This window comes from Brachyistius frenatus, unplaced genomic scaffold, assembly GCF_029030835.1.
Source record: "Brachyistius frenatus isolate BFR_SWC_R1_liver_20210118 unplaced genomic scaffold, ASM2903083v1 Contig_87, whole genome shotgun sequence".
Taxonomy (NCBI): domain Eukaryota; kingdom Metazoa; phylum Chordata; class Actinopteri; family Embiotocidae; genus Brachyistius; species Brachyistius frenatus.
Window position 1 is genome coordinate 1,697,712 of NW_027210686.1, and position 16,299 is coordinate 1,714,010.

The 16,299-nt window shown below is 43.8% G+C and overlaps 1 protein-coding gene across 1 annotated transcript; it reads left to right on the plus strand.

Moving 5' to 3' along the window:
• Positions 1 to 9,729: 9,729 nt before the first annotated feature.
• cbx1a (chromobox homolog 1a (HP1 beta homolog Drosophila)) lies at positions 9,730 to 16,071 on the plus strand. The gene is made up of 7 exons (XM_069709967.1): positions 9,730 to 9,920; positions 10,727 to 10,889; positions 11,046 to 11,079; positions 11,699 to 12,041; positions 12,329 to 12,500; positions 12,628 to 12,722; positions 13,841 to 16,071. Exons 1-7 carry the CDS (start codon positions 9,730 to 9,732, stop codon positions 13,989 to 13,991), a joined length of 1,149 nt encoding a protein of 382 aa, XP_069566068.1. The 3' UTR covers positions 13,992 to 16,071.
• The last annotated feature ends 228 nt before the right edge of the window (positions 16,072 to 16,299 follow it).

A 16,299-nucleotide genomic window follows, 5' to 3' on the forward strand; every position in this document is an offset into this window, starting at 1 on the left:
ACACAAACTCACACAAACTCACACACTTGTTTTTACATTTATTCCATAAATTCCTTTAGTTTATTTGGACGATCTGAAGAAGACTTGCAGGAAGGTTTCAGGGCTGCCGTCAGCGCGCTGCATACATCAGACAAGAGAGAGATGAAGAGGAGGAGACACGCTGAGGGTTCAACAGCAGGGCAACGACCATCCTCCTATTCTCCATCACACACACACACACACACCCTGGGGGCACGCAACCCAGCATGCTGCCATGCATTAAGGTGTGTGTGTGTGTATGTGTGTGTGTGTGTGTATGTGTGTGTGTGTGTGTGTGTGTGTGTGTGTGTGTGTGTGTGTGTGTGTGTGTGTGTGTGTGTGTGTGTGTGTGTGTGTGTGTGTGTGTGTGTGTGTGTGTGTGTGTGTGTGTGTGAGAGAATGGGTAGATATACCAAATGAGCACCATCTTGTCGTTCTGGCTCAAACAGAACATGAACGAAGGAAAAGAAGGAGACAGCAGAGAAACTAGTTTCTCCGCTTCACAATGTCAGTTTCTTCGCTTCACATAGTATCTTACAGTATCTCACAGTATTTCACAGTATCTCAGTGTCTCATAGTATCTCTCATAGTATATTGCAGTATCTCATAGTATCTCTCAGTATCTCTCACTGTATCTCGTAGTATCTCTTACAGTATCTCATAGTATCTCTCAGTATCTCTCACTGTATCTCGTAGTATCTTACAGTATCTCATAGTATCTCTTACAGTATCTTTCACAGTATCTCTCACAGTATCTCATATTATCTCTTACAGTATCTCTCACAGTATCTTTCACAGTATCTCCCACAGTATCTCACAGTATCTCATAGTATCTCACAGTATCTCATAGTATCTCTCACAGTATCTCTCACAGTATCTTTCACAGTATCTCTTACAGTATCTCATAGTATCTCACAGTATCTCATAGTATCTCTCACAGTATCTCCCACAGTATCTCATAGTATCTCTCACAGTATCTCTCACAGTATCTATCTCATAGTATCTCTTACAGTATCTCCCACAGTATCTCATAGTATCTCTTACAGTATCTCTCACAGTATCTCTCACAGTATCTCATAGTATCTCTTACAGTATCTTTCACAGTATCTCCCACAGTATCTCATAGTATCTCTTACAGTATCTTTCACAGTATCTCTCACAGTATCTCCCAATACCTCACAGTATCTCTCACAGTATCTTTCACAGTATATCAACTCCATTTAAAACAGGTGATTATTCTTCCACAGGTGAGAACTGAGCCAATCAGGCCTTTGGTCTCCTCCTGACCTCTGACCTCTTAACAGCCGCACCACTCTATCGGAGAGCATAAAAGTCCCGAATCACATACACAAATACTGTGCCCTGGGCTAAACACATGACATCACGTGTGTTGTCATGGTTACTTCAAAGACTGACACCCACTCCTCCCCCGCCCCCCTTTTCTCTCTCTCTTTTTCTCAGACCAATGAGTGTCCTCGTTAGGTTGGAAATTGGAGGGAAAAAAATGACAAACAATACCTTCCTACCTGTGTGTGTGAGTGTGTGTGAGCTCTCTCTCTCTCTCTCTCTCTCTCTCTCTCTCCATCCGTTGTCAGGTCATTGTGAGGTCGGGAGGAAAAATGAGGCGCCTCGTTGCCGCTGATGAAAATCTCCGTCTCCCTCTCGTCCTTCCATCGCTCACTCTGTTCTCATCTCCATCTCCTCCCACTCACATCTCGGCTTCCTGTATTTCTCCATCCTGCAGCTCTCCCTCTCCACTTCCCTGACATTTGAGTGCGTCTCGAAGTATCTTCACATGTAGATGTATTGAATCGTTTCTTGCAGGGAGAAGTATTTGAACATTTTAAAAAAAACATTCCCTGTGAAACGATGCTTTCAGGTTTTTATTGGAGTTTAGATGGAGGATGGAATCTGGTCTAAAACAGGGAGGTCAAAATACAAGTATTTAGACCCAAGAATTAAAACTGATGGCTAAAACACAAACCTATGTGATCATTGCATTATTAGGGAGAGGCAGACAGAGGTCTATCACAAAGGCCTGACGGTGAGTTACAGCTGGAGTTTGTTGTTCATTTTGTTGTTAAAAATCACAGAAGAAGAATGAAGCATCATGAAGGGAGACAACAGAAAAGAGACGCTCGGTAGTCTAGTTTTTCTTTTTTGTTCAGGGGTATGGTGGTAGATTTCTGAATAAGTTGTCTCTTTCTCAGAAACTGAAACCTAACTGAAGTCCACCAAGGCTCCCAGACCGGTTCGTTTCATCTGTGCATGTTGTTAAAGCTTCTCACTGAATGGAGAAGTTTTTGAACAACAGAACAACATGAGTGAGTGTGTTTCATTCGGGTTCAAAGAAACAGGATTGGCAGCTGTTATCACCACTTCACCTGTTGTTCTGAACCTCTTACAACACTTTGCTTGATGTACTCTACATTCACTGATGTTAAAAACCACAAAATACACTTGTGATCTGCTGCGACCTTTCTGAACCATCCCGACCCCTCAGGTCGTCTGCTGCTCTCCTTCCTGTTCCCAGAGTCACAACTAAACATGGAGAAGCAGTGTTCAGTTTCTATGTTCCACATATCTGGAACAAACTCCCAGAAAGCTGCAGGTCTGCTGAGATGCTCAGATCTCTTAAATCAAGACAGAAGGCTTCTCTGTTTGCTGCCTTTCACTGAACCAGATTTGAGGATCTTGATTAATTTCTTGTATTTCTGTATTTTATTTCTGTATCTTATGTGCTACACTGCACTGTAACTTTTATCCTATTTGAAATTGTTTTTATGTCTCTTATTTAATTTTTTTTAATTAGTTTTGAATTGTTTTTACATTTATTTTTCTCTTGCTTGATGTGTTGATGCTTTTAAAGCTTTTTGCGTGTTGAATTGCGTTGTTGTTGAAATGTGCTGCACAAAGAAATTTGCCTAACATGTCGATGTGCCTCTTAATGAAAGTTCAGGAATCAGCTGACGCTCTCTGGCTGCACAGATGATGATCCGAACGCAGCCGAGGTTCAAATCCCCCATAATCCTCTGCTCCGGGTCGGGGATCCCGTCTCATAGAGACGCACTTCATGTGCACCATTACACACGTCAATGCCGACAGCAGCAGCTCTGCACCTCACTCTCACACTGTCTGTGTCTGTTGTGGTGAACTGATGGAGCAGCTGATGTTTTCATCATTAATATTGATTATGCTGTTAGAGGGCCCATGTTCAACTGACGGAGAAAGAGAGAGAGAGAGTGTGTGTGTGTGTGTGTGTGTGCGTGCGTGCGTGCGTGCGTGTGTGTGTGCGCGCGTGCCTGTGTGTGTACATACATACGATCAACTTTTATTTGTATTTCGTCTTGCGACACAAGACAACACAAACTGAATAATGAATGAATTAAAATTGAACATATTTCACCATGTGCGTCTCGTCAGGCGGTTGTAGAAGCTCCAGAATAAACAGGCTTACGTTGTAGATGTGGAGGGAATGAACTCCTCTTCCTCCTCCTCTTCCTCCTCCCTGCAGAGATGATGGGTTTGTTGTGGACGAAGGAGGGGAGTTCTTCCATCCAAACATCCTCACTATTTAGTCCAAAATCAAATCAGTGGACAGAATTCCAACTTGTCCAGAATCTTTTTTTATGGATGTATTCAACATTTAAATCCCTCATAGTTTGTAAAGTCTGGACTTTGAGTGTCCAAAGAGTGTTGTCTTCAAAATGACTCCTCTTTGGGTCCTTCATTTGTTCATGTAAACTTGAAAGCGGTCACCACACGCAGGACTTTAACACTTCGTCAACAACATCATCAACAACATCAAACATGCAAATCATTAAAAGCACCGAACCAGTTTACAGTGTTTGTGTCGTCAATTTCCAGCCTAAATGAGAACATATTCTCCCCAAAGGCTGAACTTGTCCTGTTACTTTCAGTTTCTGCTCACTTCTTCATAGTTACAGTGAAATAGTTCATGCTGCTCACACTTTAAAATACTAATCACTCTTTAATTTAAACAGATGGATGTTTTTGTGATGCTTTGATTTGATTTTTCTGATGATGATTTTACTTCAGTAAACTGAATCTTACTGTAACTGAATATTCTTCCTTTGTGGTGTTCATGCTTTGACTTCCACAAAGGATCTAAAGACTCTGAGCTATATTTTCCAAACCTGTCCTAACCCCTGAAAGGCAGAACTCGGCACCACTGCACCCCCTGCTGTCTGAAAATAGTATTACACCAACGTGCTCTGCTTCAAGGGAACAGGCTGATAGACAAATATGGAAACCGGAGAATGTTCAATATTTCTTTGACTATTTCTATGACATTTATTCAATTTTTTTTTTAATAAAAATAAATAAATAAAAACAATTATTTAACAGACAATGGGTGCATTCTGACAGCTTTGTTGTTCTTTGTGTTTTCATATTTTACACAAAGTGTTTCAGCAGAAAAAGAAACCCAGAATGTAAATTATAAATATATATATTATATATATTATTATATAATAATAAAAAGATATATCTATAAAGCATTTTTGAAAACAGCATTACAAAGTGCTTTACATTGTATTTCCAGGATTAAACATTACAACGCCGTCAAATCACAGCCAAAATAATAAAGATCAAACCCCCCCAAAATAAAAAATATATATATCCTATGTAAGCTATATAGTTATATTTGATGGATATTTTTTTGTAATATAGGCTATTTATATAATTGTGTTATGCAATAAATACATTTTTACAGCAACCTCACAATGCTCTAATTATTTGAAGCTTATAGAATTAAATTCAAGGTTATATTATACATTCAGGCTTTGTGCACTTCAAACACAATTTTGTTTGATTAATTTGTTAATACCTTATATATATATATATATATATATATAATTCTAAGTTTAATTTAAAAAATATTGTGTGAAAAATGTAATACCTAACAAATAATCACGGTAAATATTGTTATCGTAAAAAAAGACAAATATATATATTTTAATTATTTCTGTATTGAAACACTTACAAATGAACAATATGATTATAAAATGTATATCTAATATATCTAAAAAAAAATACGTTTATTGGTAACAGCAGAAGATAATAATGCTAATAATTAATTACTAAATGATTAGTGTTTTTTATTCAAACATTCAGATTATAACAGATATAACTAAGAGAAGCGTGTTTAGTTTACACACAGCAAAATCAGCTGTAACTGTCGTCTCACTTTATCTTCCTCTGATAATCCTGATGGAAACAAATCATCACACTTCACTCTGGTACCAAACACAGCATTTACAGGATTATTATCATGATCCAGCCTCAGCACTTCCCCTGCTCATCCTTTGCTGCTTCAACACCTCCTGCAGCATCGCCTCACACTGTCACACACTCACACCACGTCTCTGCAGCTGTGAGTGATTTTAACTGTTCTGCATTCAAACACACAAAGACTGTCTGCAGGTGTGTGTTTGTTACCTGTGATGCTGCTGACAGTGATGGAGTCACTGCAGCAGCCCGAGGTGACAGCAGTGCTCTCTAACAAGGTTACTCTTCATCCTGTGCATGGAGCACCAAAGGGTGAAGGCTGATCTGCCTCCCAAGCGCCATCTGGTGGTCATTATCGGGACTGACAACTGGAACAAGGTCGGTCAGTGCCGGCAAACTGCAAGACTCAGGTACAGAAGTAAAATACTGAGAATAAAGCGTCTGTTTACTCCTTCAGCTGTTCCTGAAGTACTGAATACCACCTTGTACTTTAGGAACAAGTAGTACTCACCTCAGATGGGTAACAGGGAATTAGCATTGCATTTAAATAAAAAATGAGGGGTTTGCAAGAGACAGATTAAACTAAGAAAGTTCAAAGTGTGCAGTAGAGGACAAAATCTTCTGATTTTAAATCTTAAAAACTCTTTCCGACATCTCGTCAGAGTGACAGGAAGCCACGGTGCTTCAAGGGAAATTCAAGTCAACAACCTATATGACATCATCAGGGTTTTTTTTTACAAGACTTCAGAAAGCTTTTTTTAATATGCGTCAGATTAGTGGAGACTCGAAGGGTCTGATGTTTTACACACTTTGAAATTGGACTCTTAGAAAAGATATTTCCAGAAGTTACCAATAAATACAATTTGGGACAATATTCACAAAAGGAAAATCTTACATGAGTTCAAAAAGTATTCAGATACCAGAGTCAGTGAGAACAACCTGTCAGGTTTATTTCAGGATTATTGACAGTTTTATTGATCTGCAGTCTTTTGAATTTGTCGTTTACTGTCTTTTAAAGCAGAATCTCTGTATTTTACTGCTCGGCGGTTTAGATACAGATAAGAAAGTATTCAGACCTCTTCACTGTTACTTTTAATGCAAAATTAATCAGCTGCACTTTTTTTCTCATAGGCACATCATATTTAATTAATCTTTTTATTTATTTATGAGTTGATTTCTTTGGTAATCCTTCTGTCCTCCTGTGTTTGGCCCACAGTGGTCTGTCTATCTACACAATCTAATGATCCGTGTCTAATAAAGTCACAGTTTGGGTACAATTCTTGTTGAATCCATCATGTCATGGACTTTAGATGTTTTATATTATCAGTGTTCAGATTGAACTATATTTTAATAGATAATTTTTTTTTAAACACACAAATGAGAGTGCAAAGCTGCAGCCTGTCACTCTGAACTCTGATTTTTAGATATTTTTTGCATGAAAGTTTTTCTTTTGAGGAATCTGAGAAAAATTCCATATTTAACACAAATCACTGCAGTTAGCTCCCAGTAGAAGTCACCAGCAGATGGCAGTGTTACATAAGCGGAGACTATCCTACAGCACCAACAACACACCACATTAAAAGGATCTAGTTCATGACAGGATGGACTCAATATTAATGCAATCAAATTTAAACGTGACTGTTTGCATGACTCAGACTGAAGCTTTAATAACCAGTGAGATCATCATAAAATGTCAGACGTCTGTATAACACAGAGAAACAGGTTCAGTCCACTCCTCATACCTGTCCACTGACATCGGTCCACTCTTCATACCTGTCCACTGACATCGGTCCACTCCTCATACCTGTCCACTGACATCGGTCCACTCTTCATACCTGTCCACTGACATGGGTCCACTCCTCATACCTGTCCACTGACATCGGTCCACTCCTCATACCTGTCCACTGACATCGGTCCACTCTTCATACCTGTCCACTGACATCGGTCCACTCCTCATACCTGTCCACTGACATCGGTCCACTCCTCATACCTGTCCACTGACATCGGTCCACTCCTCATACCTGTCCACTGACATCGGTCCACTCCTCATACCTGTCCACTTCCTGTGAAGTGACTTTGAAACACTGAACATGTGTGCTGCTCCTTTAAAAACCAGCCCGACCTGTCAGCTGGTCTCCTCCTCAACCTGGAGGAGTTCAACAAAACCAGACTGAACATTTATTTAAATGTTTTTACTCTTCTTGTATTCTTTTTAAGACCTGTTTGTTTTTTCTCTTGTGTTTCTTTTATATCTTTTTATTGCACTTCATTGTCCCGTAAGGTATGCAAAGTAAATATGTTGTAAATGTTCCTGCTGTTGAAAGGTGCAACACAAATAATAAACCTTCAGAGGTGAATAATAAACGTATCAATCAATAACTACCTCAATACCAGCCCCGATTTTATCAAGAGGAAACTTTCACCTGAAAGCTGCACCTTTTCTGTTCCGCCACAAGATGGCGGGATTGTATACATTTACTTCAGCGGAGTCTGCAGCACTATTTCAATGCAATCACAATGAATGTATATTATTAGTGTTATTAGAAGCTGCTGCAGATTATTTATTTTTTTAAATGGTGTTTGTAAAATGACGAGGAGAACATTTGTGTACTTGACCAATCAGTGATGTTCAGTCCAACTCCAGAAGTTCCTATTAACCTTCACAAAGTGCTGAGGTTGACCTTAACTTGGTCCTCTGGTGGACTTTTACATGTTTTCTATCATCCGTGACAGTTTTTCTGCAGGGATCAATAACGTTTTTCTGATTCTGATGAATCAACATGCCTGCAAACACTCTGCAGCAGCATCTTGAGTGTTGAATGTGCCCCCACAGGTTTCCCATGTTTTCCACACATGATCACAAGCAGGACACGTGTTTATCACCTGTTGCAACACATGATAACGTTAGAAAAATATGTGGAAAACATGTTATGAGATGTATTCCGTCACAAATACTGGACATTTTTTACCCAACACATCTTAACAAGTGCAGTGATGTTAGAAACCGACAAATACAACAGAGTTGTTCAACAGAGAAGACAGAATTCTTTACACACTTCATTTGATTTTTGGGGGATTTTGATCATTTTTTACGGACGGTTTTGTCAATAGATTTCAAAAGCATGTTTGAAGAGAAAAACTTGTTTTGTATCAGATATTTGTTTTATCTCCTTCTGCTGCAGTTTGATGGATTTCACATGGTGATGCAAATAGGTATAAATATGGAGAAATATATTCCCCAGTGATTTTGCTCTTGACTGACTTGATTCTTCATCTCCTGTCGTCCTCACCTGCTGCCCTTCATCAGTCACTGCTGCTCACTTTGGGAGCCTTGCTCCTTCAGTCCAGCCCAGACCTCTTTGTGTTGGAGTGACTTGTTCCAGTTAGTTTAACCAGAATAAGTGTAACTTTGAAAGAAACGGAATTATTTTAATCCTTACTAACAGCAGATGTAGTCACAGCAAAATGGTGCCAAAACATCTTCACATCGAAATGTCATTTAAATGTACAGTAATTGTTTAATGAGCTTCCTGCGTGTGATTGGCGGACGACTACGATCCCCACACTGCCTTGCGTGCCCACGTTACGTCACGTCCGGTGTTGCTGTTGGCGGGCAGAACGGGATCGGTGCTGTTTGTTAGCGACGCGGCGGAGGCTATTGTGTGATTCAGCAGCGCAGCTCACTGAGGAGAAGCCGCTCCGCTCCACGCCGCCGAGCTCCGGGAGGGTTTTAGTCGCCGCTGGAGTCTCTCCGGCTTGTCACTTGTCCGCGACAGACGGTCACATCCCCGCGTTTTCACTCGGCCCGCCGCCGTTAGCCCTCCCAGCGCTCCGGAGCTTTCTCTGACGGTAAGGCTCATGTCGGTTAGCTGGTGAAGGTACAACACGCCAGCCATGTTGCCCCTGTGGCTGCAGGAGGGAGGCAGGCCGCCCGGTCCGTCCCTGCTCGGTGTCGGGCTCAGCTGCACCAGAGTCCAAATCAACTGGAACCGAATTGCTCGAACTTGTTTTCGCGTCGGTCAACTCTTTATCCAGAGCAGCACGCGAGGCTCCGCCGCACGCGCTGACATGGTGGGGGACGGTGCGCGCCACGCTGTGGGCTCGAGGACACCGGAGACACCCAGGCTCCGTTTACCGCCACCGGAGAGACGTAACTGTCTATAAGCCGGGTACAGTCTGTCCACGTGTGTGTGTGTGTGTGTGTGTGCGTGTGCGAGCGAGTGCACGCGCGCGCGTGCAGGTTACCGTAGTGATTCATTTCACTGCTGCCCCTCTTGATCTCTGGGGGGGGGAGGAGGGGGGGGGTTCCTCCCAGAGCACATCGGCACACCTGCGGACGTGTTAGCCGCCCACCGAGCCTCGTTCCCACCGTCGGGGTCTGAGCTGATCACGGAAATGTTCCGGTTCGGTTCAACAGTTGAAACGTGTGCAGCCGCCTCCTGAGCTCCTCCAGTGGCCTGAATGAAGTCCGACCCGCCTCGGTCTGCACGCATTCATTTCCCCGCACCTGGCACGGGGTGCGCTATCCGAGACATCACGTGCAGCAGCAGCCCCTCGTCCGTCCGGTCCCTCATTAAAGCGCTCAGCGTGCCGGGTCTTGAAGTCAACCCCGTGCCCAGGAGCCCCTCCGCCCTCTGCTGGTACCTGGCCAGGTAGCACCGCTGCAGCCGAGGTCTGCACAAGCTGCAACGTAGCAGATATGAGGTGGCCCTCCATTAAATACAACGAAATATGTCCAAGTATAACCACAGAAAAACCCTCTGAAGACCTCAGAGGTCATCAACACTTTCATATCCCGAACAGTGTGTCTCACTGAGGATATTTATATATATATTTATTTATCTTTGTATGTATCAGGAACATATACTTTAAATAAAGTCGTTAATTTCCTAAAACATCCTCAAACTGCATGAAACGTTCATTTATCTGGAACTATTTTCAGTAGCAAATGAATCCACAGGGCTGTCAGGATATACTGCAGCAGGAAGGGGTGTGTGTGTGTGTGTGTGTGTGTGTGTGTGTGTGTGTGTGTGTGTGTGTGTGTGTGTGTGTGTGTGTGTGTGTGTGTGTGTGTGTGCACGCTGGTGTAACTCAGCTGACCAGACTCCAGTGAGGACTGTTGTGCAGCGACATCCAGCTGAGAGCATCCTTCATACAGCAGCTGCATGTTTTTGGGGAGGATCTGTTTTGCGTTTTTGTTGTTGTTTTTTTGTTTGTCGGTTTTATTTGTCTGACCATGTGCTCACGCAGCAGCACCTCCACAGCACCGGAGACGCTATGATTTGCAGTCGAACTTATGTCCCACAACAGAGACGTCCTGCTTCTTGGCGCTGTCCACTCTGGTTTTCTGGCGCGGACTCGAACGTGTTCAGATGGATCTCGAGAGTTTGTTCAGTCAGGAATGAGAAAAATGATGTTGGTCAGTACGTTTACACTTCCTGGAGTCTTGTCCAATCAGAAGAAAGCAAGCTTTCAAGAGGGAGGAGCCAGGAGGATGTGTTTCAGACGGGCTGAGCGGCCGGATGAAGGACCAGTGTAAGAATAACAAGAGGTTTGTTGGAGCTGCTCTGGTGGAGGCCCAGAATATAAAGCAGTCTGAACATGAGCGCTGGAGGTCTGAAGTAAGTTGTGTAGCTGGTTTCCTGCCAAAATGTGTGCCGGAGTGGGACCACCCGGGAGACGCCGTCCAGATGTAGTTAAAGGCTCTCTGTGTGGCGTTTGTCCTCCGAGGGGTGCAGCTCTTTATCTGGTGACCCCCTTCTCCTTTCTTTTTCCAGCCTGCTCAGGTTTCGGCCTGTTTTCTCCACCGAGGTGAGATCAGGGTCGGACCGGGAGCCTGAGAGCGCTCGAGCTTTATCTGGTTCTGAAACACAGTTCGGTTGTTTTTTATTTCGGGTCTCCTTTTTGGCCAAAAGTCCATGAATGTTTTTTGTTGAGTAGCTCTGATCTCTGCTGCACCGTGGTGCACGTCCGGGGCCTGTACCATGCACAATGCGTTGTGAGTGTGTAAATGTATGCTTTACATTCAGCATAAATGAAACCAGTGCACAAATACAAGTAAATAAATATGACCAATATTTAAATCCACAGAGCTGTAACTAACTTTATTCTGTCAGTTGAGTGCGTCAACTGTTCAGTGTTGCAGATTGAATTATTCATGCTTTTTTTTGTTTTATAAAGACTGTCTTGAAATGTTAATATCCCAGCATGCTCTCTGTTGTTTTCATCCCGGCCTGTGTGATGAGCTTCAGAGCTGCAGCTCCAGGCTGTTTCATCTGTTTCATTAGTTGTAGTTTACAGTTCAGATTCAGGAGAAAGTTCAGACCCTGGACTTCTGTGATGTTCAAATGTCTTCCAATCAAACAGAACATTTACATATCAAAAAGCGAATTGAATTACCAGACACAGCGTCTCTTCTCATTCCCTCCAGCAGAGGTGCCCTCAGCAGACGTCAAGCTGGCGACCGTAGCAGGAAAGAAGGGCAAGAAGACTGAGGAGGAGGAGCAGCCTGCAGCTCCTGCAGCAGCAGCAACAGCAGCGGCAGCAGCAGCACCTGCAGCACCACCTGCACCTGAGGCGGCACCTGCACCAGCTGGAGCAGCACCTGCTGCAGCAGCAACAGCAGCAGCACCTGCACCAGCTGGAGCAGCTGGAGCAGGTGGAGCAGCAGCAGAGGAGGAGGAAGAGGAGGAGTATGTGGTGGAGAAGGTTTTGGACCGCAAAGTGGTGAAAGGCAAAGTGGAGTTTCTGCTGAAATGGAAGGGCTTCTCAGAGTGAGTACGCGTCTGGCGGCTTCTCTCGGTGTAGAAGTGGCATTTTAACCAGGAATTTATCTTTGACATTTTATTCTGTTGTGTGTTTATCTATTTATTTTCAGTTATGATAGTTTTGTTTTTGTGGGATGGAGGGATGGAATCTGAAATGGAAAAATATTTAGCAGCTAACAGTTGCTGTGTGTGTGTGTGTGTGTGTGTGTGTGTGTGTGTGTGTGTGTGTGTGTGTGTGTGTGTGTGTGTGTGTGTGTGTGTGTGTGTGTGTGTTCTCGCACCCACCTATCTAGGGAGGACAACACATGGGAGCCGGAGGAGAACTTGGACTGCCCCGACCTCATTGCAGAGTACATGCAGAAACACAAAGAGAAGGAGGAGAAGAAGAAGGAGAGCAAGAGGAAAGCAGCCAGCGAGGCGTCGGGAGACTCCGAGGAGAAAGGAAGCAAGAGGAAGAAGGAGGAGGTGAATACCAGCAGCCAGCCGCACTCTTAAAACCTTATAACTAACCACACACCATGCAAACAGGAGCTGTAACGGCCACTCCATCACCAGTCATGTGATCTCTTGTTCGTCCACTTCCTGTCTCCAGGGCGAGAAGGCCAGAGGTTTTGGCCGAGGACTGCAGCCTGAGAGGATTATAGGAGCGACCGACTCGAGCGGAGAGTTGATGTTCCTCATGAAGTGGTGGGTCTTACTGTCACCTTAATGAAGATCAACACAGAGATAGTCACTCCCTCCAGGAAATCGCAATAATTAACGCAAATTCAAGCAAACGCCGCAATATTTGCGGCAGTTTGCCATTTTTTTTTAATTCCCGGGATTTTTCCGCAAAAAATATTGTCAGCAAAATCTGTGCTGAAAGTATTAATGACATAAAATAAGTCAAAACTCTCTTTATTACTACAAATAACTCCTCATTTCCAACCAGAAAGTCTCTGCTCCTGTTTTCACCAAATAAAACTGTTCACCGGAGGAAACCGGAACAAGAGGAGAAACAGGAAGTGACGTGTTCTTCACATTAAAATAATCTGATTAAATGTTTGTGATCAAAGGAAGTGATTCCATATTACTGGATGTTAAATGAGTTTTGTCCACACGTCCAGTTGTCAGAGACGTCTCTTTGTTGGTTTCATCCAGCAGGTCTATGTGTTGAATGAACATGAATTAAACAGCATCTAAAGCTCTTATTTTGACAGCTGATGTCGTCCTTGTTTCTATATTCCAGTCACAGACGTCTGTTCTGGAAACATACGCAGCTTTTAGGAGCTTTCTCTAAGTGCAATAAATAAATAAAAAAAGATTAAAACTAAAATATGTCTGTGATGTGCAGCAGGATTATTTTCACAGGAAGTGATTACAGATTTATTACTTTATCAGGTAGAGCTTTAAATAATTGCATTTTTCTCTCTGAACTTGCACTTTTTTCTAATTCCTGCAATTTTACTCTTAAAAACTGCAAATTACATCCCAATTTTGGAGAAAATCCCCTGCAAAATCAAACATGTTTGATCACAACAATTTAAAAAAACAAAACTCTGAAATCCTGGAGGGAGTGGATGTCATGTTTCCTGATTTGGTGTCGGTTTCTTTAACGCCCTCCGAAACTTTTCTGAAACTGAAGACATTGTTAAAAAAAAACGTCCTGCTAAAACCGAAGGGCTCTCTGAAAAACACTTGCTAAAACCTGTGAAGTGTCTGGTTGCAGCTCCATCGCTCACCCTGTAGGTGGAAGTCAGTGTTTCAAAATAAAAGTATTGCTCCAGAAACTAACCCCATTTTTCTTCTTGACTTGTCACCAACAGGAAGAACTCAGACGAAGCCGACCTCGTCCCCGCCAAGGAGGCGAACGTCAAATGTCCCCAGGTGGTGATCTCATTCTACGAGGAGCGCCTCACATGGCACTCCTACCCCACAGAGGAGGAGGAGAAGAAGGAGGAAGACAAAAAAGATTAGAGGCGGAGGAAGAGCAGGGCGGGAAATCAACCACACCCCCGGTGAACTGTTGTCCAGGTTGGTCGTCTCTAGCAGCCATGTTGGCAGGAACCAAAGCGAACTGCCAATGTAGCTGAGAGAGGAGGCTTGTTTTCCTGTCCTGCAGGGACACATTTAAAAGACGTTCCCACCTGTGTCTCGGCCCCAGATGTCCTTAAAGAGGTAGTTTGACGCGCTGGTTTCCGCCACAGAGAACGTGGTGCCTTTTGTTCTGTTAGAGTTCCTCCTGGGCTGAAAACAGTGACACGATCAGAACGTGTGGAAACCAGCCGTCAACTTACCTCTTTAATACGTCCGCCAGTCTCCCTTCTAAAGCTGATGGCGTGGTGGGCGTGGCCTATGGCCCGTGGCGGCTCTCGAACAGGACGCGCTTCCTTCCTGCTCTGTCGGGACACATCGGAGGGAACTTCTTTTGAAAAGTGGACACAGTGAGTCGAGGTGTTGAGAACGGACGGAAACCACGCGGCTCTCTGTCTGATCTTTGCGCCGCCTGGTTTCTCATCATTGCTGACGTAGCGCTGTTCATCTGAAACCGTAAAACATTTCACTCTCGACGCCGACCGACTGTCCAGAGGTACAAACGCCACCTGCATGTCCTGCAGCCCGGGACACCACCACTCACACACACTCACACTCACACTCACTCACACACACACACACACACACACACACACACACACACACACACACACACACACTCTCTCTCTCTCTCACACACACACACACACAACACCTCACAATACACCCGTCACATGACCGTGTTCTGTGGTCCAGTGTGTTCAGCAGCACTCGGTGTCAGTATCTCACAGCAGCCAGTGTTCAGAGGCTTTAAACAGCTTTTTAATCATTCCAGTTGTTGTTGCTGCTGCTGCTCGAAGCTAACCATGAAAACAGGACAGAACAAACGCCGCTGCAGTGTTCCAGTGAATCCTGCTGGTTTCCTCCAGTTCGTCGACCAGGACGCCGTCGCCTTCAGAAGGGCTTGGCTTTGTTCTCTGGCTGCTGTGGGTGGAGTCTTGAGTCTGAGGCCGGCTGGTCCACCTGACGGAGCGCACACCTTCACTTCTGCAGCTGCACGCGAGTTCCCGCACTGCAGACACATCTGGCAGGAGTTAACGTCTCCATTTTTATTCCACACAGTAGAGGGCGCTTCGTGTGCGGCGTCGGCAGCCGTACGATGCTCGACCGCCGGCTGTAGGTTTTTTTTTTTTTACACTGATCTTCTCTTTCAGCCACGTTGGGTCCAAACACTCGTACAGCTGAAGAGGTGGAGGTTAGCTCTGCTGGGTGGTGGTGGGGGAGGGGGGGGGGGAGGCTCTGTCTCTCAGTAGAAACATGCTCTGTACCAAACACAACAGAAGAGATGATTGAACTGGTGTCCAGTCATCTTCATTTCCACTCCCTTGTTTTTAACTCTCTCACACACACCGAGTGTGTTTTTTAGGCTGTATTGTTTTAGCTCTCCGCCGGCCGACACTCAACACGTGCAGCAGCTCGCTGGGTTCAGAACCGGGTCGTCTGAGGAGGATTTCCGTTCTCCAGCGTCTGATGTGTTGAATGGAGCCCGGCTGTGTGTACTTCTCTGTATACTGTATTAAAGTTAGCATCGTAGCTTCCTTCTGTTAGCACACCTGGGTGAGCTCTTTCAAAAATCTCCTTCCTGTAAGTTGCTTCACATTTTTTCCAGCTGAAAATGACCAAATGGAGTTTGGGAAGATGCGTCTTCCTGATTATAATCAGCTCCCGGTGACGTGGAGAAGCAGGAGTTCCTCTGATGCTGCTGTGGTTCTGCAGGACGTTTTTGTGGCGTCTTTATTTCTGCTGGTGTCCGTCAGCATCAGGAGCGAAGACCTCCGACAGGAAGTGAGTGAGCCTGCTGCACCCGGTCTGCTACTCAGCCTTTCTACTGTCTCTGATACTTCTCTCTGTATTTAGCCGATTAGCTGGTGTTGTCCTGTTGCATGTTCATTGGTTGAAATGTTACCATCATGGCTGATCTACTTTTAATTGTTTTGAACAATAAAAGTTTTTGTTTTCGTAACTATTTGTACTTTGGTGGGTTTTTTATTTTTTATTTTAACGACACAGTGAAAGAAATAAAACCATCTTTTAGTTTTACTGGTATATCTTCAAAACCAGCACACTGTGACTAAAACAGTCACATCTTTATAACTTTAAATTGGTCTTTGACATTTTGTCCTCTAAATTCAACCTTTTCAATATAATGAATCACTTGATTTTCAATGTTCACAAATACAGAATTTAAAAA

Bases quoted from the DNA above. Each gene is read 5' to 3' on its own strand.
- cbx1a (XM_069709967.1), top strand. From the start codon at position 9,730: ATGAAGTCCGACCCGCCTCGGTCTGCACGCATTCATTTCCCCGCACCT. The intron at 10,890-11,045 runs GTAAGTTGTGTA...TTCTTTTTCCAG, and splicing joins ATGAGCGCTGGAGGTCTGAA to CCTGCTCAGGTTTCGGCCTG. The intron at 11,080-11,698 runs GTGAGATCAGGG...CATTCCCTCCAG, and splicing joins GGCCTGTTTTCTCCACCGAG to CAGAGGTGCCCTCAGCAGAC.